Here is a 26,359-nt window from a genome sequence, read left to right as displayed (position 1 = left end):
ATGTGGTCCAGCAGAAAAGTGTGTACATTCCAATGGGGACACTTCTTTCCTCAGATATACCATATGAGAGCTTTTGACTGGGAATAAGGGGAAAAATGCTCTCGGCATGTACTCTGCCAGCTGTTGCACAAGTGTTGGTCTTACAGTAAAAGACACAGGCCCTCTCCTAATTTATACAGGCAGAAAATCATGTATGAGAGCAAATGAGAGAAGGAATTGATGACATTTGTCCTGTGCCTAAAGATAAATCAGTTGTTACTGAGAAGCACATTGATAAGCACATCATTGTTACTGATAAGTACATTTGGCTTTGTCTGTTGTAAAAAGCTAGAGTGGAAACTGGTATTTTGCAATGACTGAAATATGTATAACTCTTCCATCATTTTCCACTGCTTGAAATATGGAATAGATACATTCAGATGTATCAAATCTCTGGAGTTTGCTCAGCTTATCATTCAAACTCAAAATGAAAATAAATACCAAACACACATGTGCTTAAGAGACTGAGTCCACCACTGCTCACAATGTATATCTCTAAAATTTGCCTTAAAAACTCTGTTGTCATCTCTATATAAAATCAAAAGTTGCTGCAACAGCATTATAAACAATAATAAAACATTGTTTAACAACTGTTTCTTTCATGCATACAAAAGTGCAATGCAGACTACACAGATTACAGACAATGTGGCTGGTAATTAAAGTATGTCTTTATATTATATATATATAAACTATAACATGGTGGACTTCATGTGCAGGACAAGGAAGATCCAACAATTTCAGGCTGTCATTGAGTGCCTCAGCAGTTGTCCCTTTAGTGTAGTTGTGAAGCATCCCACCAAGCATATTTTCTGCTAATCTGAGTTTCAGCACTACACTGCATCATGGAGAAGGGCTACTGACCAGTAAGCAGAAAACAACAATATATCTGTAAGCAATGCCGTCTTGTTCTCCCTGATCCCAAACCCCAAATAGGAGCTTCCATCATTTGCTATTGGGTTGTGCCTGTGACAAGAAAAGCATGGATATAAGTACTGGGGCCTTTATTCCTCAAACTGACCATCTCAGACCCTGTGATACATACGACTGGGAGATACCATAATACAGAGGAGGCTGAATATGTTCCACACACAAGTAAGCTTTGGCTTCCTTTTCATAGTTCCTGTTCTGAGTGGCTTTATAGATTTAATATATGTAAAAGTGAGCTGCAGTAATACAGGCTGGTAGGTATGTGAAAAGAAAATCATATTTGGTAAATGATTAAAAAACCTGACCTGTAACTACCTGAATCGGCAGTTGCAGCTGGCAGGTCTTCTTGTGAAATACACCAACAGATGGATTAATTCTATGGAGTAGAAGGGTTAATATCTGGCTTTATGCTGCATTTCCTCCCTCCATCCAATCTAACACATCAAACAGAAGCTTCATGACAATTTTCTGTCTCCCGCCTCACCTATCCTCAGAAGAAAGGTAATAAATTACTTCTAAGAATAACTGTTTTTAAAAGGGAAACTTACTAAGAAACTCCCACAGCAATAAATATGTGTATTCCTGCAGATTGCTGTTTAGGATAGTCGAGATTTGACAAGAAATATTTGAATAAGTATGCCACCTTTTTAAGAAGCCTCTCTATTCTAAGAGATGCAACAAAATGTTGCTTGTAATCAATTACCCAATTATTCCAAGTCTTCTTGATGAATCTGGATAAGGAATGAAGGATCTGCAATATTACTTAAGTTCACAGACTGTAGTAGCATCATTCTAGTTAAGACCACTAGGCAAAAATACCATACAAAAGAAGGTGTTTTTAAATAAGACTCTGCAAAGAAACAGTTGTTACAGTAACTCCTAGTAGTGACATTACTATAAGGATTATTCTTGCTACTTATTCAACTGAAAATTGAGATGGGAAGCAACTCTTAAATTAAGACACTTGGATTAGGTTCTATTGTGAATTAGGTGTTTACATTCCAATTTTTATTCAATGGATGTCTAGACAATCCAGTCACTGGAGTAAAGTATCAGCCCGATGACTAAATGTCTATTTTTGGATGAGCTGAATAGCTTTTTAGATTCTGATGGTTGTATTGACTAGGTATCCATTTGCTTGGACAGCCAATTCAAATATAGACTCTTGCATTTAGATGTTGGTGAAATGAGGAATAGGTTTTTAAAAACATAAGAAACATCTTGCATGCAGCACAGGATTATGAAAACAACTGGGGATGTTCTTGAGTCAAATTATTGTAATGTGTTATCACAGAAGCACAGGCAGGTACTTAAGCCTCTTGCAGGAGTCACGCTTCTGGGGCTCATCATCTCATTTGACGTCATCTCACACCACAAAGAGCTCAATCCTTCACACATGATAAATTGAGCCATAGCTAAAATAGGTTGTATGGCTAAGAATGTTCTTAGCTGGTGCCATCAAATAAAACATCCTCATCATTTATGGAATGAAAGACTCTGAGGTTCTGCATGGCCTTCTCCCGGGGTATGATTAAGAGAGGGATGTCCATCTGTGCGTTCCTTGCTCCACCCTAAACAGGTGGCCATCAAAAGCCCAGCCATGTGTGTCATTTGAGAGACCTGACACTGCTACACAGAGCTGCTTTCAAACAGCTGGAGACACATTTCATCTCTGAGAGATAAAATCTTGCCTGATGGAAGGAAACTGGTAACCCAGAATTCCTTAGGAGGGAAGAGTAGCACCGCTGTTCTCATTAACTAAAGAGTTACACTAGCTTGATATATGTATTCAAAAATCTAAACAGCTAGGACATAATAATTCAATTTCTCAGCTTCATATCTCCTATGCTATATCTTTTTGACACTGTTACTTCCAAAAGCAAACATTGAATAATAATGCTTGGAAGAAAGTGTGTTGACTGCAAATGGAGATCTTTGCGTGTATGCTCATAATTCTCAGTTTCAGCAGCAGAAGTACTCTGGGACTCAGGGAAATAAGATGGTACGTTAATTAGTGTTCAACTCTCCATACATATGTAAGTGCATGTGTCTGCATCATGGTCTGTCTGTAGAGCATTTCTGTGGCTGAGAGTTGGTTTGCAAAAGAGAGTTGAAGGAGCACCATCATGGGAAAATTCTGCAGTGTCTCAAACTAAGAGGCAAGATACAAGTCCCTGTAGATTTTAAAGGCAGAACTCTAGATAATTAATACATTTAATTAGCGTGAAAGCTGAGAAATGCAGCTTTCTGGCAAAAGGTTTTCACCTCAGCATGTCTTGCTAAGTGACATATTAGTATTTGTTATTGATTATTTAGAGTAAGTCTTAATAAGAGTAAGTCTTAATAATCAATAAGTCTCAATTGTTTATTGACTTGAATTCAAAATAGACCTATAAAACACATTGAGTAGACTAATGATCTGGTCTTTTTAAACTATCTCTTAACTTTTGTAGCAACTTGAGAGAGTAACAGCAAATCTAAGACTGCATTTCCCCACATCAGCACTTTTCCCAGGTATACACATACAATTTATTTTTTCCTATCTTCATGAAGAACTAGAGGCAGGGTTCCTCACAGCTGGCAAATAAAACTGTTTGACCAAGACATATTTAAAACCACTCAACCTTCATTTAACCTTACCAAAATTCATATACTGATAGGTATTCGCTATTTCACCTGTTATGCATCCCCCACTTCATAGTGGCTCTCGCACATTCTCCAATCTCCTGGTCACTCCTGAATTGGAGTTTCAGAATCTGTCCCTCTCCCCAGCATGTTTCCCTTGCCCAATTCCCAATCCATGCTCTGCATTCACAGATCTCTTCTTCAGAACTCCCAGAGACTGTCTGGCCATCTCCTCTGTGCTTAATGCAGAAGTTCCCCCCAGGATATTAATCTTTTGTCCACTCTCTGGAAATGCTCCCAAATCACCTTTTTCTCCTGCCAAGCTGCATCGTCAATGCTCCTCTTATCATTTCCCTGGTTATTTCCCAGCAACTTCCCCAAACTCTTGAACAGGGAGATGACATCCTTTTTCTTCTTGGTAAGCTATCTTACCCCCAATTTTGTCTTTCCTTGCTATTGACTCTACAGAGAGTAGCTGCTCAGCTGGTTGAAAACTTGGCCACTTTCACTATGAGCACATGGGCCAGACATCCAGAGTTCAGAACAAAACTGTCTGACAAGGTTGTTTTTCTGACACTGTTAAAAAATTGATACCTTCTGCCTGTTATTTATTTATTTATTTATTTATTTTAAATAAATTCTGAGGTCTTTTGTCATTCCAGTTCCATGGCATATCATTTGATGTTGAATTATAACAAATAAAAAGAAAGATGAGATTTTGAGCAGTGCTGCTTTTTACTAAAAGTTAACAGTTTGAGAGCTGTATAAAGCCATGGAAATTATGCTTTGAACCTCAAAATATGATCTGAACTAAAACTGGCCATGGATAGAGACAATCTCTGTGCATAGGAAGAGGGCCACAGTTTTATTATAAGTAACTCATACTTATTTTCTAAAGAACCTGTGCTCAGATGTAAACATACAAAAAAAAAAAAAGTGTGAAATATATAACTGAAATAAACTGAGAGACTTTAATCTGATTAGATGCAGAATAGTCACTGTGAAAAAAAAAAAAAAAAGAGAGAGAGAGAGAAGCTGAAGCCTTGTATTATTTTTATCATTAGACTAGAAAGAACCTCCTCTGCATCCTGCACTCAGAACTGTGCCAGAGTTTCATATGCATACTAAAATGAACAAATAAATGAGTGAACAAAAAATGGTAGCCACTGTGGAGACATGGTTTCTCCTTCTTGTTAGTCTGACTGTGTACAGATGACCAAATTCAACAGAATCTCATTTAATAAATTTTGGTTAATTAATAAATTTTTGGTGCATTAGTTACTGGCTACCAAGTGCTGTTCTCACCTTACAAGGCCTTAGTTCAGCATTATATTTTAAGGTATTTCCCTTCTGATAACATTTCTGTATATGTGAGAACACCATGGCTGCTGAATTGCAGGCTTGCCTTGTCTCCTCTGCTGGAGGAAAATGCAATTGTTCCCACTGGGTCAAAAGGAAATTCCCATGGGTGTGAGCATACATACATGTTGGAAGAAGCAGTCTTGTTGATAGGACTGTCATACAGCATCAAAGCTTTAAGCTTCTGTGTTTTCTCCTCTGTAAAACTTATCTGGGGAAGTAAGGACAGAAATTCACAGAGGATATAGAGATGTTTGAAAATAGCCTTAAGGGAATTGCCCTGAGGAGCTCCCATGAAATAGATGAAGAATAAATACAGGAGAAAAAAAAGTCTAGAAAGCAACTACAGCAGAACAAAACTCAGAAATCTGTATATTAATTACGGTCCCTGCCTTTTGTTTTGAAAGGCAAAATTCTACAAGTTGATCAGTATTATAACTTCCTCTCTTTCTCAGGATGGTGTATCTAAGTCAAAAATTATGCAGTTCAGACCACATCTCACCTGGAATATTAGAGTTGTGCTGAAAGCTCCTGAATGCATTTTTTAAGTGAAGAAAGTAGCTAAAATTGGCAATACCCTTTAATGAAATTCTTTCTACTGCACCATGGACAACCTTCCAAATTCCTGAGATATAAAAGACTGCAGCATTCATGAAGAATTAATGCAAATGTGCATTTTTTGCCTTAAGTCTGTTATTTTGCCATATATTAAAATTGCAAGGAAATCTCCAAGGGAATGCTAGAATATTCTATATATGTAATGCTCATCCAAGCTGAAGAAATGATGCAGCCATTAAAGCTGAAACTGGAGAAAGAAGCAATTGTCCATCTGTTGCTATTGGTTTCTACTTTCCTCAGCCTGAATTTTACATTCTTTTTCCATATTACCACTCCCTATCTACCTACTTTAATCAAAGATTTTAAATTTCTTCATAGTTTACAAACAAAAATAACTCAAGTGCAATGCATGCAAATCTGCCACTTTAGTGGGGAGAATATACCTGTGGACAGCAGTGATGTTGTGAAATTTCCAAGACAGTAATAGCAAACATATGAGAATGCTTTTAATACAACTTTAACACCAAACCTTCCCAAGGAAGAATCAACCAGAATCTTCATCTGAAAGAATCTATCAGTGGGTTTGGGCTTTTTTTTTTTTTTTTTTTCCCTCTTACAACATCACCCCTTGTATTAAGATATGAATTCATTCTTAATTTGATCTTTCTGGTAAGAGGAGACTTAATTACTCTCCCAGCTAGAGCAGGCAGGTCAAGGCAGCAGCACTGCCCTGGGATGGGGTGTGGAGGACCACAAAACCAAGTTAAACCAGGCAGCACTACATGAGGCAGGCAATTAATATTGTGGATACTGTAATGCCTTAAGACGTATTACTTAATCAAAGTTAATTAAATATAGTTATTAGTACTCTAGATTATTATATTTGGAATTATAATAATATGCTATTAAAACAGTGGCCCTTGCTAGTACACAGCAGTTGTGGATGCTGGCTATCACATTTAACTGCAGCAGCAAGCTCTGCAGAAAGGTAATTGCTTAGTAGCTTTTCATTGCTCATTTTCAATTGCATTTGTACCTCCTGACATGTCAAAGAGTCTGAATTTACCTGACCCTCAGTTTCTGTACACCCTCAGAGGTGAAACTACTTCAGAATGAATAATCCAGTAGGATTGCATTCTGCTGGGGTATAAAGCAGCTTTTCAGTGCTGTCCACAACTGCCTCTCCTCCAGTAGTTACTACTAATGGTTCTACTTCTTTCCAAAAGTTTCTGGTTCACAGGATGATTCAGAATTGTAAGGAAGCGTGTAAATGGATGATGACCCTGAGCAGCTCTGAAAACCTTCAGCTGGCCGTCTTCCACTGACTTAACACTTTCTCCTTTTCCTGTGTTCTTAGCTAGGAACAGCATAAAGTACTGATTCCCTCTATGGTCTCTGGAATGCTTTCTCCAAGGCAGTTGGGTTTTCTATCAGTAAGGAGTATGAATCTACAACTAATAGGAGCAAGTCAGACACACAGGAGTCCACAATGTCCTAATTATGGTATTGGGATTTTAAAGTTTAAGAAAAAACAGGATTGTTTGTGCTCACTGTATTGGTTGCAGGTAAATGGCAGAGAGGTGAGGTAAGAAGGGATTCAGAGAAAAAATCAAACGTTTATAAAAAATAGAATTCAGATAAAATTATTTGAAATTATTTTAGTTGAGTTAGAGAAGAATCAGTAAAAATGATACTCAGCATTATTACATAACTTTCTTCTAAATCTAAATCTAGTTCTGCATTATATCTATGCTTGTTTGGGTGTCTGTGATTAAGAAGAGAAATGAGAAATAAGAAAAACAACTACAGTGACAAAACATTTTTTTTTATTATTTTTATTTTTTTTTTAGTGAAGGACACTTGTTCTCTAGAGCTCTACACAGCACAAAAAAATCTAGGATTATGTTGGCTTAAGTTGTGTTTGGTCACTGGAAATTTGTCACCTAATGCAAGATAGTTGGCCAGCCTCCATCTGCAGTTCAGACTTTCCCTGACTTTGTTTGAACATCTAAATTTTAAATGATGTGTGGCTTGTAAGATGAATTTTCTTTGGCTAAGCAAAATATTTCATGTCAGCACATTGTTGCAACTTCTCAATAATGAGAAGGAGGATGAAAGGACCAACAGTCCTATCTGGTGAATAGACTTCATTTACTCACTTCAAAACTGTAAGGAACCAAACAATCCTCTGTTGACTGCAGTGTGAATCTCTCAGTAAAGGGGTAAAAAAGGAGTGAGGGCATGATAGCTGTCTTCTAGCATTTGGCGTGAGTGAGGAAAGTAGAGTACACTTCTGTCCACAATAAAAAAGTATATCAGTGGCAGTGGCCAGACTGGATCACCTGATGTTGCTGCATATATCTCTGCATACTCCTGTCTCTTTCCTGACACAAGTATTTTTACTTCATTAGTAATGTAAGCTCTGGGTATTGAAGTCTCAGAGTGTTTTCAAACCAACTTCTTTTATTTGCAGTATGTCATCTGAGATATCTAATAATTTTTCTTTTACTCTTCCCAAACAAGTAATTTATTCTTGTAGGTAAAGAACTCTGTTCAAGGCTTGTTCTCTACATATTCATATCTGGTGATATGTAATTTTTTTTTCTTCCTAAGGAGTCAAGTAAAATCCAAACATCTTTTGTGCATAAAATTTGTAAAACACTTTCTTTTTGATCAGTGCTAGTTCATAAGCATTCAGCAGATTTTCTGTGCTTTGTGTTTACACAGCTTTTGTTATTTGTTTATTTATTTATTAGCTGGTTTTGATATATTTTCTGATTTGATTCTCTTACATAACTTATTGTGCAGTTCTTGCAATTTGTCCTTGGAAATAATGAGGGTTTGCACTTGGTTAGAGAACATAATATAAAGAAATGGAAGAGACATGGGGAGACAAATGAAGAAAATTCAATGGACAGGCCTCTTGACCTGTCAGGATCCCTGGGAGTACATGTGAATAATACTGACATTATGGTTGTTGGGTTTTTCATTATGTCTACTTCAGAATCTACTGCATTTTATTCCTTATCTGCACGCTCTTACCAGAAACAAACTACTAGTAGGAGCTGAAATTGGTAAGAAATAATGTCCTCTTAACTTGTCTTGGTATACTTCATGTTGGCACTATTCTGCCTGTGACATATGTGAAAACCAATGAAGTGAGAAGTCTCTTGTTTTCAAATAATTTCCAAAACTTATTTACTGCTTGCATGCTAAATGGACAGCATTATGAAGGGACCATTTTTAATATCAGTTTGTTCTGGGTTGTTAGTTTCACAAGTGAGACTAGGAAGGCCCATTTTAATGAGAGAGGCTTTTGTCATTTGGACACATTATCTTGCTTCACTAGACTGCTGGCCACCTTGAAGAGCTCAATGGTAATGAACAGACAGAAATCTCCTACACCATAGCACAATCTGGCAGTGTTGAATGAGAAGTACCTCTTGCCTAGCTGGTAGTAGCAAGACACCCTTACTCTGCAATGGAACACCATGTTCAATTTGTCACTGTTTTCTATTAGTTTTTGTCCCCCCTGCACTGCTGCTGAATAGCTGTTCAAAGCTCAAATTACTCCTGGTGCTAGTCTCCATCTCTTGTGGAGATAGAAGGTAGAACAGTGATCACAGGAACAACACAGCACAGACCTGCCACCTGCACAAATTCTGGTCAAATTATGCTTCAACCAAAGATTTAGATGTATACTTACACACATGGCTTTGCATTCAACAAACAAAAAATAACAACAACAAAAACCCACTGAAATAAAAAAGCCCTAGTCATGTAGATCAGCTAGTCCCACATCCTAAAATTGGGCTGGAAAGTTACTGCATTTTCTTTTCCAGACATCTGTCACATCCAGCCTCCTTTCTGACCAGATGAAACCAATGGAGCCAAACGATGAAAAGTTTTAAGGAAAATGCAGTTAACACTTGCCCCCTTAGAAAGAAAATGTAGTGTTATCAGCACAAGCATGCTACTTGTGCTGCAGCCACTGTGTTGCCCCAAGCCAAGGCTCTGGCTGCAGGAGCATCCTGGGAGGGACAACTGAACAGCTACTGCTGGAAGAAATAGCTGAATGAAAATTTGCAGCCTACTTCAGCGAGGAAGCAGGTGGTTTTATTGAAATGTATGAACAGCAATGTTTGTGAAAGGAGGAGGTTGTGTTGCTCATGCCTGAAATAAGTTTATTCAGCCTTTGATGGGAAAACTTTTGTCCAATATATTATTCAGTGGTATTATACAACAGCACTGGGAAGAATACATTTAGTCATACAGTCTTGAAACTTGATGTCAGCTAATGCAGTATGCTGGATTTGATCCAACATTTTGGAGCGAATGAGACCATGTGAATTGTCAGAAGCCTTTCTGTATGTACTGGATCCAAGAGTCCATAAGGGTCCACTCATCCAGATTTTAAAGAAGTATTTTCAATTTTATGTGGATAAGATATTATGGCAGAGCTGTGGGAAAATACAGGTTTGTGATGTAGCTGTTACAAAGAAGCAACAGAGATATCTCAATATTAAATTAGTCATTGTTTAAGGTAAAGTGAAAAATTTGCCCAGAATAGTCTTCAGGTCATAGCCTGAAACTTAGAGCATTTTTTTTCTTTTAAAATGCTTATAATTCTAGCTGATCATCTATGTAAATGTAAACATTTACAACAGAGCTACAACAAAGACACAGTGCAGCATTTGTTATAATGCTCCCATAAGAAATAAAATCACATTTTCAGGATTGTGTGTGACAAATATGGATTTATATACAAGTATGCAATTAATAAAAATGGCAGTTTTAATAAACAGCAGAATAGTAGTAGTTTTTACACTACAGATTAAGTTGTTCCTGCAGAAACACTATTTGTGTTGCTGAAATGATTGCCACATTCAAAATGCACAAAACTAACCACATCAGCAAATGCAGGGACATTGTATGGCAGCTCTGATGGGAATTGGCATAGCACTGACCTAGACACTCCTACCGCTATTCACACATGCCTGATAATTCCTGCCCCCCTCATTCCCACCTCCTTTTCTAGTAAAATCCTGGGGCCACAGATTAATCTTGAAAAATCCCTTCTTTCATGCTGCCGGCTGTAATAGTAATGGAAACCTGTACGCATTTCACACACATCTGTAAATATTGAGGAGGACTTAAGTTCCTGACTCACACATGATAAATTCAGTTCTTTATAATACTGTGATTTGAAAATCCACCTACCCAGTCTGATGAATCATTCAACTATTCTTCGTAGAACAGATAAAATCTAGTAGGGGGTTCTCTCAATGACTCTCTGACTCACTAACTTTTTTTTTTTTTTTTTTTTTTTTTCTATCAATATACTCATTTAAAAGTGAAAGATCTAATACAGTTTTGTAGGTTAACATGTGAACGCTGACTAGAAGTGCTCCCTCATAATGACAGTGATGAGGTCTGCTACCACCAAGCGTAAATACCAGCCAGCTCATTGGTTTAATTTTTGACTAAGATGGGGTGTTTGTGGCAGGAAAGTAATGACAACACATTTCCCTGCTGTGCAATACTGCTGGCTCAGCTTCTTAGCCAATGTAAATCAGCATTGTGCTTGTGATGTTAATAATGCTGGTGACACTCATGGCAGCTTAAGGCCTGCCCCACAGAGTGCTGCTCTAGGCTGTGTCTGAGGCCTGGCGAAGAGCAGAACATGACAGGATGTTCCTGAGTAAATAATCCCCTTCCTGGCAAGTGGATCATCTGGGGTTTTCTGGTACTTGGTGTGAAGATGAAGGACAAAAGGCTCCTTGTGCCACAGATGGATGATTTGGGCAATAAGCAGTGAAGTGGGAGAGCCACATGCAGGCCTCAGGTCTGCTTCTGTCCAATAGCACAGTGGAGTGGAAGAGCCAGATCCTTCACATCCTAAACAACAGTCCTAACACACCAGCCAGTGAGACCCACCACAGGCTAAGAACCATGTATTTTAATATGTCTGGTTTTGTGGAAACTTCCAGTATAAATTGAAAGCAAAATCCCGGCTCCAGAACTTGCCACCAAATGGAGCCCCAAAACAATTTCAGCTGCTCCTGGGGTTCCTACACCTCCCACCTGCCTTGGTGCAAATAAACAGCTAATTTTGAAGTTAGTGGTGTTACAACAACCAGTGCAAACCAGAAAATTATATAAAATTGTTTACCAGCCATGATAAATTAATACAGAAAATAACAAAATAGTGTTGTCCAATGTCACAGGTGGACCATGGCAATGCATACATTGTCAGAAAAAAACCTACAAACTACATTGACTTGAATCCAGTCTTTCATTCTCTCAAGATATCTGCCACCTTTCGAAGACTTTTCTGTGAAACATTTTAAGTCACAGGCTTGTAATAAAATACAAGTTTTGATTACAAACTAGATTCTCTCATGAATGTTTTGACAGCCTATTTGCATAAAATGTCTCATCATTAAAATGAGGGTGAGAAAAATGCTCATCAATTTGTTTTTCACCAAGAACATTCCTCAAGGCATAGAAACAAAGGTCAGCTGAAATTCTGAGCTCAACTTTTAAAATATTCACTGAGAAAGGAAAACGTATGCAGAATATATGGAACTTCACTGAAATAATAACAGTGTGCTGAAGATACAAAACTTCAGAAAATGCTTGCAACATTTGCTGGGATTTAAATTACAAACAAAACAACTGTTGCAAGATTTACTTGATTTATGATTTTTTTCTTGCACAGTTTCAGTAATACAGGACACACAACTACCATTGCACCTCAGATAAGAGAGATTTTGTATTGACCCACCCTCTTCATAAATTGGATCACACTTTTTATTATTATTATTATTTTTTTAATAAAAACTAGAAAACTGTCAATTAATACCTTTGGAGGAGCTTATTTATACTGGCCACTGGAAGATCTAAGGCAGTTTAGTTCAGTTTGCTCTCTGAAACTCACAGCCAACTTTTGTAACACACAAAATTATTTCTTTTTTCTTTTTTCTTTTTTTCAGGCCAGTGGCCTTTAAATCAGAGAGAAATATCCTGAACTTAGCCTAAAATTAGTAAAATAGAGGGTCAAGCCTATCATTTCATAATTTCATAGTTGCTGTGCTAACATAAAAAGAACTTACTCCACTGTTTCACTTAAATACACAATTGTTCAACAAAAACAATAGGACCCTGTTGCTTGACACATTTTTTTTTGACATGAATATTGTTATTGCCAGCAGTTAGGCAGTAAAAGTAATAGATTGTTGTAATCTCAGAAGTGCAAAAAGGATACACCATCTATTCCTGTTCCAGTTTATTTCTACTGTTTCTCTAGTGTCCCCACCTCTTCTCCCTGTGACCTTCATGCAGATTCTAGAAAAAAACAAGTTATTCTTCATTCCCAGCCTTTGATGTTGTGACCTTTCTCTGATGCTGTGTGGAGTTATTGTCTTGAATTATAATTTTTGTATGTTCAGGAACATTGCAGCACTGGCAAATTTAAACTAAATTAAAAGCAGCCAAGAGGCTGTTACGTGTTATATTTAGTGCTTTAAAAATGTACATTGTGGTATGAGATAAAAACAAGAACATGAAAAGGATGTATTGAAAGGGACCTACTGAATGAATGGGGGCAGAAAGAAAACACTTAAAAAAACATTTTCAGAGCCAAATTCTGCCCTAGGACACACCTGTAGAACAATAATAAAAACTTTTCAAAGGGGTGCACAGTTTCTGAATAAACAGAACCATATAATCTGATATGTGATCAAATTCATCTAGTCTGTGAAAAGTAAGCAGCCCACCCCTCAAATGAAATTATCTCACCTGTGAATGATGTGGTATCTCTGCAAATAATCCAGGGAAAGAGCCAGCTCACAGATGTATAGTTTAACCGTTCCTTCATTAAAGTGGACGTTCTGCTGCAAATGGTAGCGCAAGTCTCCTCCAAGTAACAGATCAACCACCATGAACATGTCTTCTTCATCTTGAAAGGAATACCTGGAAGAAGGAGTTACAGCAGAGATTTCAGGGTCAGTGAAGCAACCACAGTCATGCCCTAGGGTAGCTCTCAGATGTAGATCTGCTCACTGTAAGTCCATGATTTGTTCAAAAGGCAAATCTGATTTCTCCACTGCTGTGGTCCAATCCTATGGCCAGACTTTCTTTGATTGTGATAGACTGTGTATACTCAAGGCAAACAGAGCTTGGACTGCTGCTGTGCTACTAGCAACTGTTTTAACCATAAAATAACACCTGAGTGTTGATAAAACAGTGTTAAAAATACCTTTCAGGTTTATATGTTTTAAAATAGCTATATAGACATTCACTTGTTAAAATGGCTTACTAAGTAGCAGCAATAAAACTGATGGCCTTGAAACACACTTAGTATTCACACACATAGGACTGTAGCTCCGCACCTACAGAAAGTATCCTCACAGAATCGAGAGCTGCTGTCTCAGGGATATATTCCACATTCATTAAATATATGCGGTGTTCTATTAGCTGAGTATTTTCAATAGCTTCCAACGTAGTTCCAAATTCAATAATAAATAACACTGCAACTTTACTGTAACAATACATATTTTTTCAGCCTGCAACTTATATCTTACAAAATGACAGAGTCTTTTTTCTTCAGTCAGTAACTATGAGGTTACTGACTGAAATATTCTGGATCCTTTCCCAGAACCTCATGTTGAATACTCTGAGGACCAAATTCTGATCTGATTTAAATCCTGTAAATCCAAAGGTGTAGCCAGCCAACGTATAGTGTACATAGTGCTTGAGCAAGCAGGAATTCCCATGTGTTTCTACTTACCTTGGATAAGCTGCCATTGCTCTACTTTCTTCTGATCTGAGAAAACTGACAGAAACTCACTGGATTTCATTTCTGAATGCAACTATCTAAGACATAGTATTTTAGATTTCCCAAACAGGGAATGATGAATACCTTATTTCTAACATGAAGTCAATCTTCTCTGAGAAATGGTTTTAGAATTCATTTAGTTGTGAAGTTATAATAGCTTATATCTGTTGTGGATATGAACTATTTAGAAGTGATCCACAACAACAGTGCCTCTTCCATCATCTTTTATCCCATGAGGTGTGTAACATATGTTGGCTATAGATTAGATTCAGTTGTCCTGAAATGTAAAATATATAAGGAAATTAAACAGAGTGGATTTCCAGAAAATCTTTACTAAAATAAATAAATAAAAGGCAGAAAAGTCAATATTAGGTTATTTTAATTGACAGTTACATACAGTTTCACTTTCATTCCTAGGTTTGCATTTTCTGAAATGAGGCACTGTTAAGGGGTTGTCACAAATGATTTGTTGTGAATTTAAATGCTTTCTATTTTCTGAGCACACTTCTGAAAAGTGAGTGTCTCTATGTACTCTACTTTTCTGTTATGTTTCTGTATGCCTGCCAAATGCCAGGAGGGGAAAGTCATTTTATTTGCATTAAGCTTACTTCTCAATAAGTCAAATCTCTGAAACAAAGTCATAAAGTAGGTGGCACGTGGTGTCTGCTCACCTCCAGAGACTCAGAATTTCATAACACATGCTAAAAAAGAGAAGGCTTCAGTTATATTCAAATTACACTAAATGTTGTGCATTATTAAGCCTGGAGCAATTGCAAAAGAAAAGATTAAATATATAACTTTTTATTTTATTATTATTTTTTTGACACTGGTATGTTTTTAAATAGAGTAGTTGTAGCTTTGAGCAGATGTAATGAAACATGCTTTTTTATGTTTTTTTTTTTTTAATATTTTTTTTTCTTCAATTATTACTAAGTGAAGTGTAGATTTTGTCTGGTTCCCTCTTACAATTCAATATATATATATGAAATGAAAAGTCGTGGATTGGTATACTGTGTTTAGTCTGGGACTACAGAGCTTTTATGGTGTCTAGAATCATATGATGACCTGCTTGTAGAGCTGGTTATGATGATACTACTCTGATCTCAAGAAAGAAAATGTCCTGAGTCATTTCTTTACTGACTCAGCCATCATGAGGCAGAGGAAGAAAATAGAGTAAAGAGTGACTGCTGTAAATTGTTTTTAAATGCAACATCTATTCCCATTTCTGGGAGAAAAATGAATGTGTTAGAAAGAGTACTCATAAATATTTAGTCCAAATAAAAGAACCATCAGAACAATCAAGAAATAAATGAAATCTTGTGCATATCCAGGTGAATGGTGACACTTAATGGAACTGGGTTTGCACTCCAAGCTTGTATTTATTCTGAGGATCTGGTTTCCTGTGCTTCTGGGTGGGAGAATGGTAGTCTTACATTATTTCTCAAGCAGCCTTTTGGCACATCTGTCAGTCATGAATGATTTAAAAAAGAGATAAAAAATGAATAAGAGATAACAAATAAAAATAAGAGATAACAAATGAAATAAGAACAAAATCAAACCAAGATTCAGAAACATGGTTAATATTTCCATTCATCAGCCTTCCTGAATCTGTCACAACCTCTAAATGGTTCAAAGGCCAGTTTTATTTAGACATTAAACCTAGAATGATGCAGACTCAGACACATCTCTTAAGGAGTTCTGTATATCCTCTCTTTCACTTGGAGCCAGAATTTTCTTCAATTTTTTATTGATGTATATGTGTGGTAACTCTGTTGATACTGTCAGCAGTGTTGTATATTCATACTGGTATAGTAAAGTTGTGAGCTGCATATGTCCAGTTTGAAAGAACAGGTGCTCTAAATGGGTATGTTCAGTATACAGAGCAGACATTTTCACCCATGCTAAATTATATTGCACCTGACACACATCACTATGCTAAATATACAAATATATCTATGAATAGTTATGTATTCCCTGCACAGTAAGTGCAGTTGGCTCAAACCCATGTGGATGGCACTTCTCTGGCTATCTGAGTCAGACCAGTGTGAGATAAAAGGTGCTGGAAACAAGACCATTCTAGGAGATTTTTTTGAGGGTAAATGAGTTATCATAGAGAAATTATATGCAGCCTAGAGGAGAGCTTGGACAAGAGCAACAGCAGAAGGCATCTGGAGCTGATGGACACTCCACTAAGTAGCTCCCGGAGCTACAAATTTTTAAGCTACTGAATGCACAGAAGGAATTGCTCCAGGTCTTGCTGTGCAGCTGGTAGTAACAAATACTGTGGCTCCTGCTGTGTTAAGGATTCATAGGACTTGGTGTACCAATTCCTGACTGATTTCGTTTGTCATGATCACAAGCAGTTTTGTCCTCTGTCTTTCTCCCTTATACAAATCCAATATTCTTTCTTTATACAAGAAATTAAGTATTCCCTTTTACCTTCTTGCTTTTCAATATTTCAAGAAATAAGTGGTTTTATTTTATTGATCCAAGAATTGAAATTGACAGCAAGTGAAATATTAGGAACCTGAAAAAATGAATCTTTGAAGCTATTATTGTAGTCTAGGGAGGGGCTGGTGGCAAACCCAATGGAGATTAGTTTTTTGAGTAAGCACTGTAATTTTACTTTTGCAAGCTTCTTATCTGATCAAAGGCAAATGACACACAAAAAGACTGATTGGTTTTGAAGTAAAATCAGAGGTTATTTGGGATCTTTATGTTAACCAGGTAGCTGAGAAATACCTTACTGAATCTATTACAGTTTCGTGTCTCATATTGAATACTACATTACTAACTTGCTGTAAAACCCAAATTTTAAATCTCAGTGAAATTAAAGAATAAATGGCTTGGAGTAGATTTCCTTTTATTTATTTATTTATTTATTTATTTATTTATTTATTTATTTTTCTTTTCATGAGCCACTTGTAGGAAAACTATTCTAATTACAAAGATAGTCTCTGCTTTCTTTTGCTTGAACAAAAGTTTTAATACATTAGAATAAGCTTTCTTCAAATTAAGATAAAATAATAATGCCCCTAGCAAAAGCAAATTAGATTTTTGATTATCTTCAGACTGGAAGATAAATTACAATTGAACAAAATCCTCCATGTAAACAAATTTAAACAGAGTGTTTTCTGAATAAGTTATATCTGTTTTCATATTTATATCTGTACACTTGTTTTAATAATATATATTTATATTTATATTTATATTTATATTCATTATTTATGTCTCTGTCTCTTCACAAAAGCAGTTACAGATGAGTTATTAAGTTCATTTTTTCCCCTTTACATTCCATCATCTTAGTTAGTTAGGGTATTTTTTTGCTGAAATCCTACTAGATGAGGTATTCACTATCCAGAGCTTTTGTTTCATATGTATTACCTGGGGAAAAGGAAATCATGACTGATATTCTGCGTATGACTTTAATTTAAGAGTAAAAAAGTATTACATAATTTTCATCATTAAGCCCAAGCCAAACTTCATAAATCTGAGGTAATCAGTTAAAGCAAGATATATGCAGTTCAGATATTCAGATAACACTGCTGGTCTTTATTGAATATGATAAATGATTAAGTCTGTGTAGCTCCTAACTAGAAATTGTAAAGGGATCATTTTCCATTTTTCCTCTGGTAATATTAAGAGGAGGAGGCAATGTTATTTATTTATTTATTTATTTGTGTGACTTGAAGCTGTTAATAAATGTAGATTTTCCTGTGTGTTAGAAAATTTAACTGAACATACCAGAGCCTGATGTGCTCTTTACAGACATTTTACATTCCAGAATAGTGCAAAGCTATTCTGGAATAGCTTTGCACTTAACTGCAGCAGTGCACTGGTTCCTAACTTTATAGTCAAAACAAGTAATGCAAAAGGCCTAGGAAGAACTGGCCTTGTGTCTTGGTGTCTTTTGGATTCTCTCTGTGAGCTCTTCTCAATACCTGTTACAGAGCTGTTCCATCTTGGTCTGGATTAGCAAGGCCTTGAGTAACCTTTCAGACACATACAAATCCCAATAAGGATAACTCACCTCTAAATTGTGTAAGCCAGCTTGTCCAAGAGGGGGCAGGAAGTTAATGGCTCAACCTCATTAACTGGTCTCCAACTTGAAGAAATCATCTTGCTACATAGCTAAACAGAGGATATTAATGCTGTAGTTGTATTTGCCTAATAAAGATACACAGTGAATGTCATGAGACTACTAAAATAGGACTTTGGTTTCTGCAGAGCTTGCATGTAAGAAGCATGGATAGAAACAGCCTGCAGATAGAGGACAATAGAAAACCCAGGGAATCTGAAGCTTCCTGGCTGCACTGCCCTTCCTCCCTCCAATGTAAGCACTCTGGGAGCTTTCTCAATTCTTCTACATGTTCCTCCCAGCTTTTGGGGACAGGAGAAACTTTTCTGTACTGTCTGCATGATAGATAGCATAAAGGCTAGGGTACCTAAGTGTTGATAACAGAATAATATTCACTAAGATTTGTGTTCTAGGTAACTATGATGCCCTATCTAACTGCCTTGTAGTTTGTATAAGGGTTTGTATTTTGACAGGATAGAAAATATATATTCCTTTAAAAAGTAAAACACGAAGCTGTATTATGTTTATTTACCTGAAAAAGAGCAAACAGTTGAACCAAATAAACAGTTGAAACAGAAAGACAACATATCCTGGGCTGCATCAAAAGAAACATGTCAGGCAGGTCAAGGGAGGTGAATCTCCCCCTCTTGGAATGCTGTGTTCAGCTCTGGGGCCCCCAGCACAAGAAGGACATGGATATTATAATGAGTCCAGAGGAGGGCCATGAAGATGATCAGAGGGCTGGAGTGCCTCTCCTATGAATAAAGGCTGAGAGAGCTGGGACTGTTCAGCCTGGAGAAGATAAGGCTTCAGGGAGACCTTATAGCAACTTTCCAATACCTAAAGATGGAGTACAGGAAAGACAGAGAAGGACGCTTTGTCAGGGAATGTAATGGTAAGACAAGGGATAATGGCTTTAAACCGAAAGAGGGGTGATTTAGATTAGATAATCAGAAGAAATTCTTCACTCGGAAACACTTGAATATGTTCCCCAGAGAAGCTGTGGTTGACCCATCCCTGGAAATTTTAAGGCCAGTTTTGATGGGGATTTGGGCAACCTGGTCCCTGCCAAAGGGAGGGGATTGGAATTAGATGATCTTTAATGTCTCTTCCAACCCAAACCATTCTGTGATTCTGTGATTCTGAGTATGCAAGTATTGTGGAGGTATGTTTGAAATGTTCCTTCATAATGTCTGTTTTACTTATATTTCTGTAGATTTCTTTTTTCTTTTTGGAAACTGAGTAATCATTGGTTATTTGAATTTGCAATTTCTGCTTGCAAAACATTTAATAGAAGTCTATTGTTGTAAAGAATTTGAAATACTTTTATTTTGAAGCTCAGAAAAACATGTTATTTCTCCAAATGCTGTTGAGAACAAAGGAAGATTACTTCCTTTATTTCTTTATAAATATGTTAAAAATACCTTTCAAGATTATTTAAAAAAACTTCTGAGAACGGGAAAACAATTCCATAAAAATTAAATTGTTTATGCTTACTTTAAACACCTTCTCAGATGTGACCAAAGGGGACAGGTAAGAAAATTGACTACATAAACAAAAGCCTGAAATGAAACTGAAAGAAGCCAAGATTTCCTGTCTCAACAATGACAGTAAGAAATATGTAAGCAGAGTCATCAGAATGGTATATATTTATATAACTGACACCAATTAATATTAGCTCCCAACCAGCGAAGTTTTGTCAATTAGAGACAGGTGAGGTCACAAACCCTCACTGATAGGAAAAACAACTGCTTGTTGTTCCCATGTGCACTGCCATAACATTTGTCTCAGCTCATTCTCGGCATATTCTCCAACCATACAGCAGGCAGGCAGCAACAAACAGTAATGAACTGAAGATACACAATCAAAATGCAAAACAAATAACTAGTGTTTACTGTTTTACTATGTACTTTGCCTTCACCTAATGAAACAATCCTCATTACTCTACTTTCATATACATAAACTACAGGTTATTAATAAATTTGTTTTAAACTGTTCAAGTGCTTTGTAAATCCTTATCATTTGAGATGGTGTACCTCAGAGCTGCTTCTATTTTTGTCTTTCACCTGGCTGTAATTGACTGATAGTTAACTCCCTCTAAAAGTAACTTTATTTCTGTCTCTGATTTTGCACATGCTAGCTGAGGATGAGGTTATTTGAGATGTGAGTTAACAGTGATAACTGTGGATATTTTGCCTGACCACAGTCCTGATGTCCTCTCCAATATTGTAGACAAACCATGTGATCAAAATATTTCTGGTCATCTTCTGTACTAGAAGAACATTCTCACTGTTTAAACTGTTTTCTGTTCCTCTAGACTGGAGGTGAAGATCTTAAAGCCAGGTATTGCTTAATACCCACAGTCAAGTGAGGTACACATTTTTTATATTGTTTTTGAATAGTGTTTACTGAACATTGAAAAATACTCATACAATAATTTAGGTTTAAAGGACTCTCCGAGGGTCACCAAGTTCAACCTCTTATTGTATTACTCAGGGCTAATTTCAAACTTAGGTCAGGTTTCTCAGGGCCTCACCAAATGAAGTTTGGAAATTTCCAAGGATGGAAGTTCTGCAGCCTCTGCAAGGATATTGTTCTAGCCAGTCACTGAGTTTTGAAGAGATTTTTCTTTTTTTCTTCTATCCATCTGGGATTTCCCTTGCTTAACCATGTCACTTTTGCCAATTGTCCTCTTAGTGTACATCTCTAAAAAGGTTTTTTCTCCATCTTTAGATGTTGCCATCTTTATGTCATCACCACCAGCCCCATGGGTAGTGAAAGATTTTATTTAGTTTTTCCCCTCATACTCCCGTCCTTTACTCCTTTCTTCTCCAAGTTTAACAAATTACCAGTATCCACTTGAACATCAAATGCTCCAGCCCTCAGTCATTTTAGTGGACCTCCATTGGACTCCCTCCAGTTTGCTGATATCTTGTTCGCACTGGAGGACCCCAAACTTGACACGGTTCTCCAGATGTGACTCACAATTGCCAGAGTTTCCATCATGTGCTAGCTATGATTTTCCTACTGAACCTTAGTATGTGCTGCAAGGTCTTCCCAAAGACCATGAGGACAGGCAGAATCAAAGTTGGAGCTCAGCAGCATCATGTCCCAGCTCTGCTCTCTAACCCAGAAGTGACAGTGCTTCTCCAAAACTTAATAATCTTGTAGCCAATAACATTTTCCAAGAGAGACACCACAGGAAGTAATTTTTGAGATAGTCCATGACATTTTCTGAACCCTTCACAAACATTTATTAGGGGCTTATAAAGTTTCAAACAAATAGAATGAACTTTTGGAACACTGCGAATGACTGAAAATGGAAAAACTACCAAGCGGCCACAATTGACAGCAATTACTATTACTGACAATATTTTTAAGCTTATACACTAAGTGATCCATTTTTTTCAAGTGGTCCATCTCTAAAAGTACTTTCTGATAATTTGTTTTTCAGGAGAAAATTAATTACTTTCTGGCTCATTTGCTCATATACTCATAGACTTAATGGCACAGTCTCATGATAAAGTCTGTTTTCTCAAATATTATTAGACCCACGATAAAGTAAGACTGCAAATGAATGCAAAATAGGCTCATGTCTCAGACTATTCATTTAGGATATTTTAGCAGACTTGGATGCAATATAATCAAAGCTTATTTTAATTGGTCTGTTACAACGAGCACTGCAGCTTTCATGAAGTTCACTCAGTTTCACTGAGTCCCAAATTAGCTTCATTCTTCATCAAGTTGATTTATTTTTATTTTATTTTTTGTGCTTTTTTTTCCAAGTGTTTTATCTTTCATATATATTTTGTTAAGGGGATTATAGAAAAGTCTCCCCTATCTGTTCTGTTTACAGCCTTCTTTAGAGTAGGTACATTATAATTACTCATGAAAGTTCCATTCCAGCTGAGTGAAGAGCATATATAGAAGGCACTTGGAATTTGCTGATCTGAACCTAGTCTTTTAAATCCATTTTAGCTGTGTCAGAGATGCGCTGTGACTAGTTATGCTTGTTGTACTTAGTAAATGTTTGCCAAGTTCTGTTATCATTTTGTGTTATTACCACTGTTAATTTATATCACTTCAATATGCACATGACATTGCAGCAGTAGCAATTCTTTGTACAGTACTAGATAGTTGCTCTTGTCTTCTGTTTGTCACAAACACACCCAAAATAAAGCAAGCAGCAGAGAGCATATATGAACTCAGGAAAAATACTTCTCATACAATGCTGCATTATCAATGACCCTAAAACCACAGGGAAAGCCTGGAATTTACCCTGGGAGGAAAAGGACCAGATTAGGAAGCAATTTAACAAACTGGGGATATATAAATGGGTTGCACTCATTATAGCTGAGAGAGCTGGCTTATGTCATTTCAAGTCTGCTGACAATTATCTTTGGAAGGTCCTGGCAATTGTGAAAAGTGCCTGAGGACTAGAGAAAAGCAAACATCACTCCAATCTTCAAAAAAGGCAATGAGGAAGATCTGGGGAGCTACAGTCTGGTTAGCCTCACCTTTTTACTTTGGAATGTGGTGGAGCAACTAAACCTGGAAACCATTTCCAAACACATGAGGTGCAGAAAGGTAATCAGTTGTCAACAAAGATTTACAAAGGGGAAATCATGCTTGAATAACTTGATCTTCATTAATGACCTACATGTTGGGACAGGAGTGCACTTCCAACAAGTTCATAGATGATACAAACATGGGAAGAATGGCATATACACCAGCTAGGTGTACTGCCATCAGAAGGACCTGGGTCAGCTGGAGGCTGACACCAGCAGACTGACTCTATAAAGTGCGGCTACATACAAGAAAAGGAATGTCCAATAATGGAATTCTAACAGGTATTTGTCTCATGGAGCATATCCTTTGCTTCCATTCCCTCTTTCACACAACCTCATTATCTGAGGTTATATATACTTATACTTAATTTAATGGAAGATTTTTTAAAATTGCCATATTTCTAAATAGGAATAACTTTTAGTTACTAAACAAGAATTTCAGCAAGATAAATAACCCAAAGTTTCAAAGTATTTAAATCTTAGGTTTAGCTGGGGTAACAGATCTGTTGAAAGTCTGGATTCATACTTTGGTGGAACCCAAGGTTCAGTAAGCAAACTTGTTATAGATTACAATAAATGAATTCTAAATATTCTCTATTTTTAACTTCAAACACTGTTCTGTTTTGGAAACAATTTTGTAATTTTTTTTTTTCTTTTTCAGATCTAAAAAGAAAATAAACATCAAAGTTGCAGTGTTCACCATTAAGCTTCAATCATAACAAAATTTAACTTTCAGCACTTGAAAAACTTCATTGAATGAAAAATAAACTAACACATTTCGGAATTAAGAATAGGCATAAGTCCTTGCTGTATATAACCTTAGACACTACAGTGGTTGTACACACACCTGTGTGTGTGGAGCTGCATGGGTTGAGAGAATTAAAATAGCGCTTTTCTTTTTTATTTGTTTAGTTATGAACCAGGTTTTCCCTCTCAGCTACATGAAAACCTTCATTTTTCCTTTTATGTGACCTAGAAAAAGCACGCTAGGTTTACCTTGCAAGTTTATGCCTTTGGTATCTCACTGGAATTGGCAGATTTCCATTTACCACCCTGACTTTACTGTAGACTAAAACCTCTCTCTGCTACTGCAATGAATGATTTATCTTCTTTTTCTTTTGTTAGAAACACCCAAACACTTTTCATCCTGTTTCCAGCAGAATGTCCTCCACTGTTGTGTTATTGTGTTCTCCACTATTATATTATTGCTGGTGAATAAACCCACCACTCAAAAAGTTTCATACAAGCAGCTTTTTTTTTTTTTTTTTTTTTTTTTCCCTAAAAATTATTTAGTTTAAAACTGAGGTGCTCAAGTGTAAGACTTTCAAACACAAGTAGATCCCCACTAACATTTTCAGTGAAACCAGACATACCTCTTAAGTATATATTTTTTTTAGTTGTGAACATTTCTAAACCATCAAAATAAATTAATGAAGTTGGATGGAAACACTGTTCACACTCTTGAATCTATACTAGCTCATTTCATGCATACCTTCTGAATTGGCATAAAAGATGTTTTACAAGATTTCCAGGCCCAAAAGACAGAGTAAAAATCTGAATAGTAATGTGAAGAATATAGAACAGAGAAAATCAAGCTTATTGTCTCACTGTCATTTTAACTGAGGACAGAAAGCTGTTTGTAGTTTCAACTTAAAGATAATTTTTTCTTCAGAAAAAAATTCTTACAATCGGTTCTTCTGGAAAAGACATAAGATAGCAGTGTGATTTAAGTGATTCCTCACACAGCACAAGCATACACAAAGCAACCTTTTATTTTTATCACCTGCACAGCAAATTTAAGGGAAAACTTTGTAAACATAGAAATAAAAAGATTTTGGTTTACTTTCCAGAACGTTAATCATAAATTCAATGGGACAAGATGGGCTGAACTCAACAGCTAACTATGATTGAATACTTTAGACCTAGTTTTGCCCTGACTACCTTCAGGCATTTTATTAACATGCAGTGGGTTAGGAGAGTAGTTTCTCTAGGATCACTGCATAGTAAGGACTCAGTCCTGATTGTAGGTGTACTGAATTACTCTCTGGAGAGCCCTTCTTTTTTTCTACTAATTATAGAGGTAGCCTAAGGAGATGGGGCTGATATGAGAAGTCAGCCAGGAAGAATTCAAGTCCACTAGAGCTTGTCCCTTCTGTTTTGGGAAGTCTCTAATATGAGCAGCACATCACATTCACCTGTATGTTCTGCCTGCTAAAGAAGGGTTGGTAAATGTAACTGACAGGGAACTTTTTTTTTGCTCAATCAGCAAAAGCAAGAAAAAAGACAACATTTCTGATTTATGCAGGTCTTACATGTTCTGAGTTCCTTCCTTTAACTGTGGTGCATATATTGCTTCTGATCACCTAATCGATTTTATATTTAGCTCCAGGAAAACAGACTTTCATTTCTTCACGTTAAAAGGAGAGGAAAGGTATTAAGTTACAAATGCAATAAATAACAGTGCATAATCCAGGGAGAAGGAAATGAAAACTTCCCTAGTTTCCTGTCTCTGTTCCTCTGCCTCTTCTGAATCAGCTGTTAGTTCCTGTTCAATTTCATATAAATCACACCTTCTTCTTCAACAAGAACTAGATTGACTGGAAAGGGATATGGACATAATGAGGAACCCCTTAGGTTAAGGATTCTGTAGTCAGAAAAAATGTTTTTAAGACAGTTATAAATCTAGAAACATGTAGAATTTAATGGTAGACACCCCCCCCCCCTTTTTTTTTTCTTCTGCCAGCAGTAGATCCCTTTTGATTACATTAAAAATTTTGATCTCTTATATTGCTCTCTCTAACCAGCATATCAGTGAAACCTAAAGGAAGAAAAGCTGCTGAAAAAAATCACTTCTCTTTCACACATCTTACTCTCATTCAACTATATGCAACTGAGTTGGCACAAAAACCATAGCGATCAGGCACACATCAGGTCACAAAATAACCTGCGTCAGGTAGCATAGCTATAAAGGCATAGGCTAGAACACATCTATGGCTGTTTCATGGTAGTTCTTGTGCCATACTTATCACAATAAGAACTAAGGACTTCTGTCAGTATTTTGCATGACAACACTGCATATGTGTCATATGTTCATGCCTTCCCCACCATATGTTCATGCCTTCCCCACCTTTTCTTAACAAGTGGAGTGAAATGTCTTCCCTTATCAGAGCTTTTTGGTCTTCTTGTTTTCCTAATTGCATAGCATTGTGAGAACTATGTTAGAAAAGCTCTTCCTTGGTGTGAGAAAAGCTCTTTATTGTTCTCTGCAGAAAGTTAAGAGGTTTGATATGGCCCTCAGATCGTGGAGAATCTATGTCTCTAAAAAAAAAAAAAAAAAAAAAAAAAAAAAAAAAAAGGAAAGGAAAG

General features: G+C 36.6%; 1 protein-coding gene across 2 annotated transcripts in view; it reads right to left on the bottom strand.

Annotated features, from left to right (window-relative positions):
- STK32B (serine/threonine kinase 32B) overlaps positions 1–26,359 on the bottom strand; it is a 162,787-nt gene that overhangs the window by 65,786 nt on the left and 70,642 nt on the right. For both annotated transcript variants that reach the window (XM_035325020.1, XM_035325019.1), the window contains exon 4: positions 13,309–13,482. In XM_035325020.1, the coding sequence (XP_035180911.1) occupies positions 13,309–13,482 (174 nt within the window). The remainder of the gene's footprint in view (positions 1–13,308; positions 13,483–26,359) is intronic.

Source organism: Oxyura jamaicensis, chromosome 4 (genome assembly GCF_011077185.1).
Source record: "Oxyura jamaicensis isolate SHBP4307 breed ruddy duck chromosome 4, BPBGC_Ojam_1.0, whole genome shotgun sequence".
NCBI lineage: Eukaryota > Metazoa > Chordata > Aves > Anseriformes > Anatidae > Oxyura > Oxyura jamaicensis.
The sequence above is the reverse complement of the archived record's forward strand: the minus strand, read 5'-3'. Positions and strand labels throughout refer to the sequence as shown.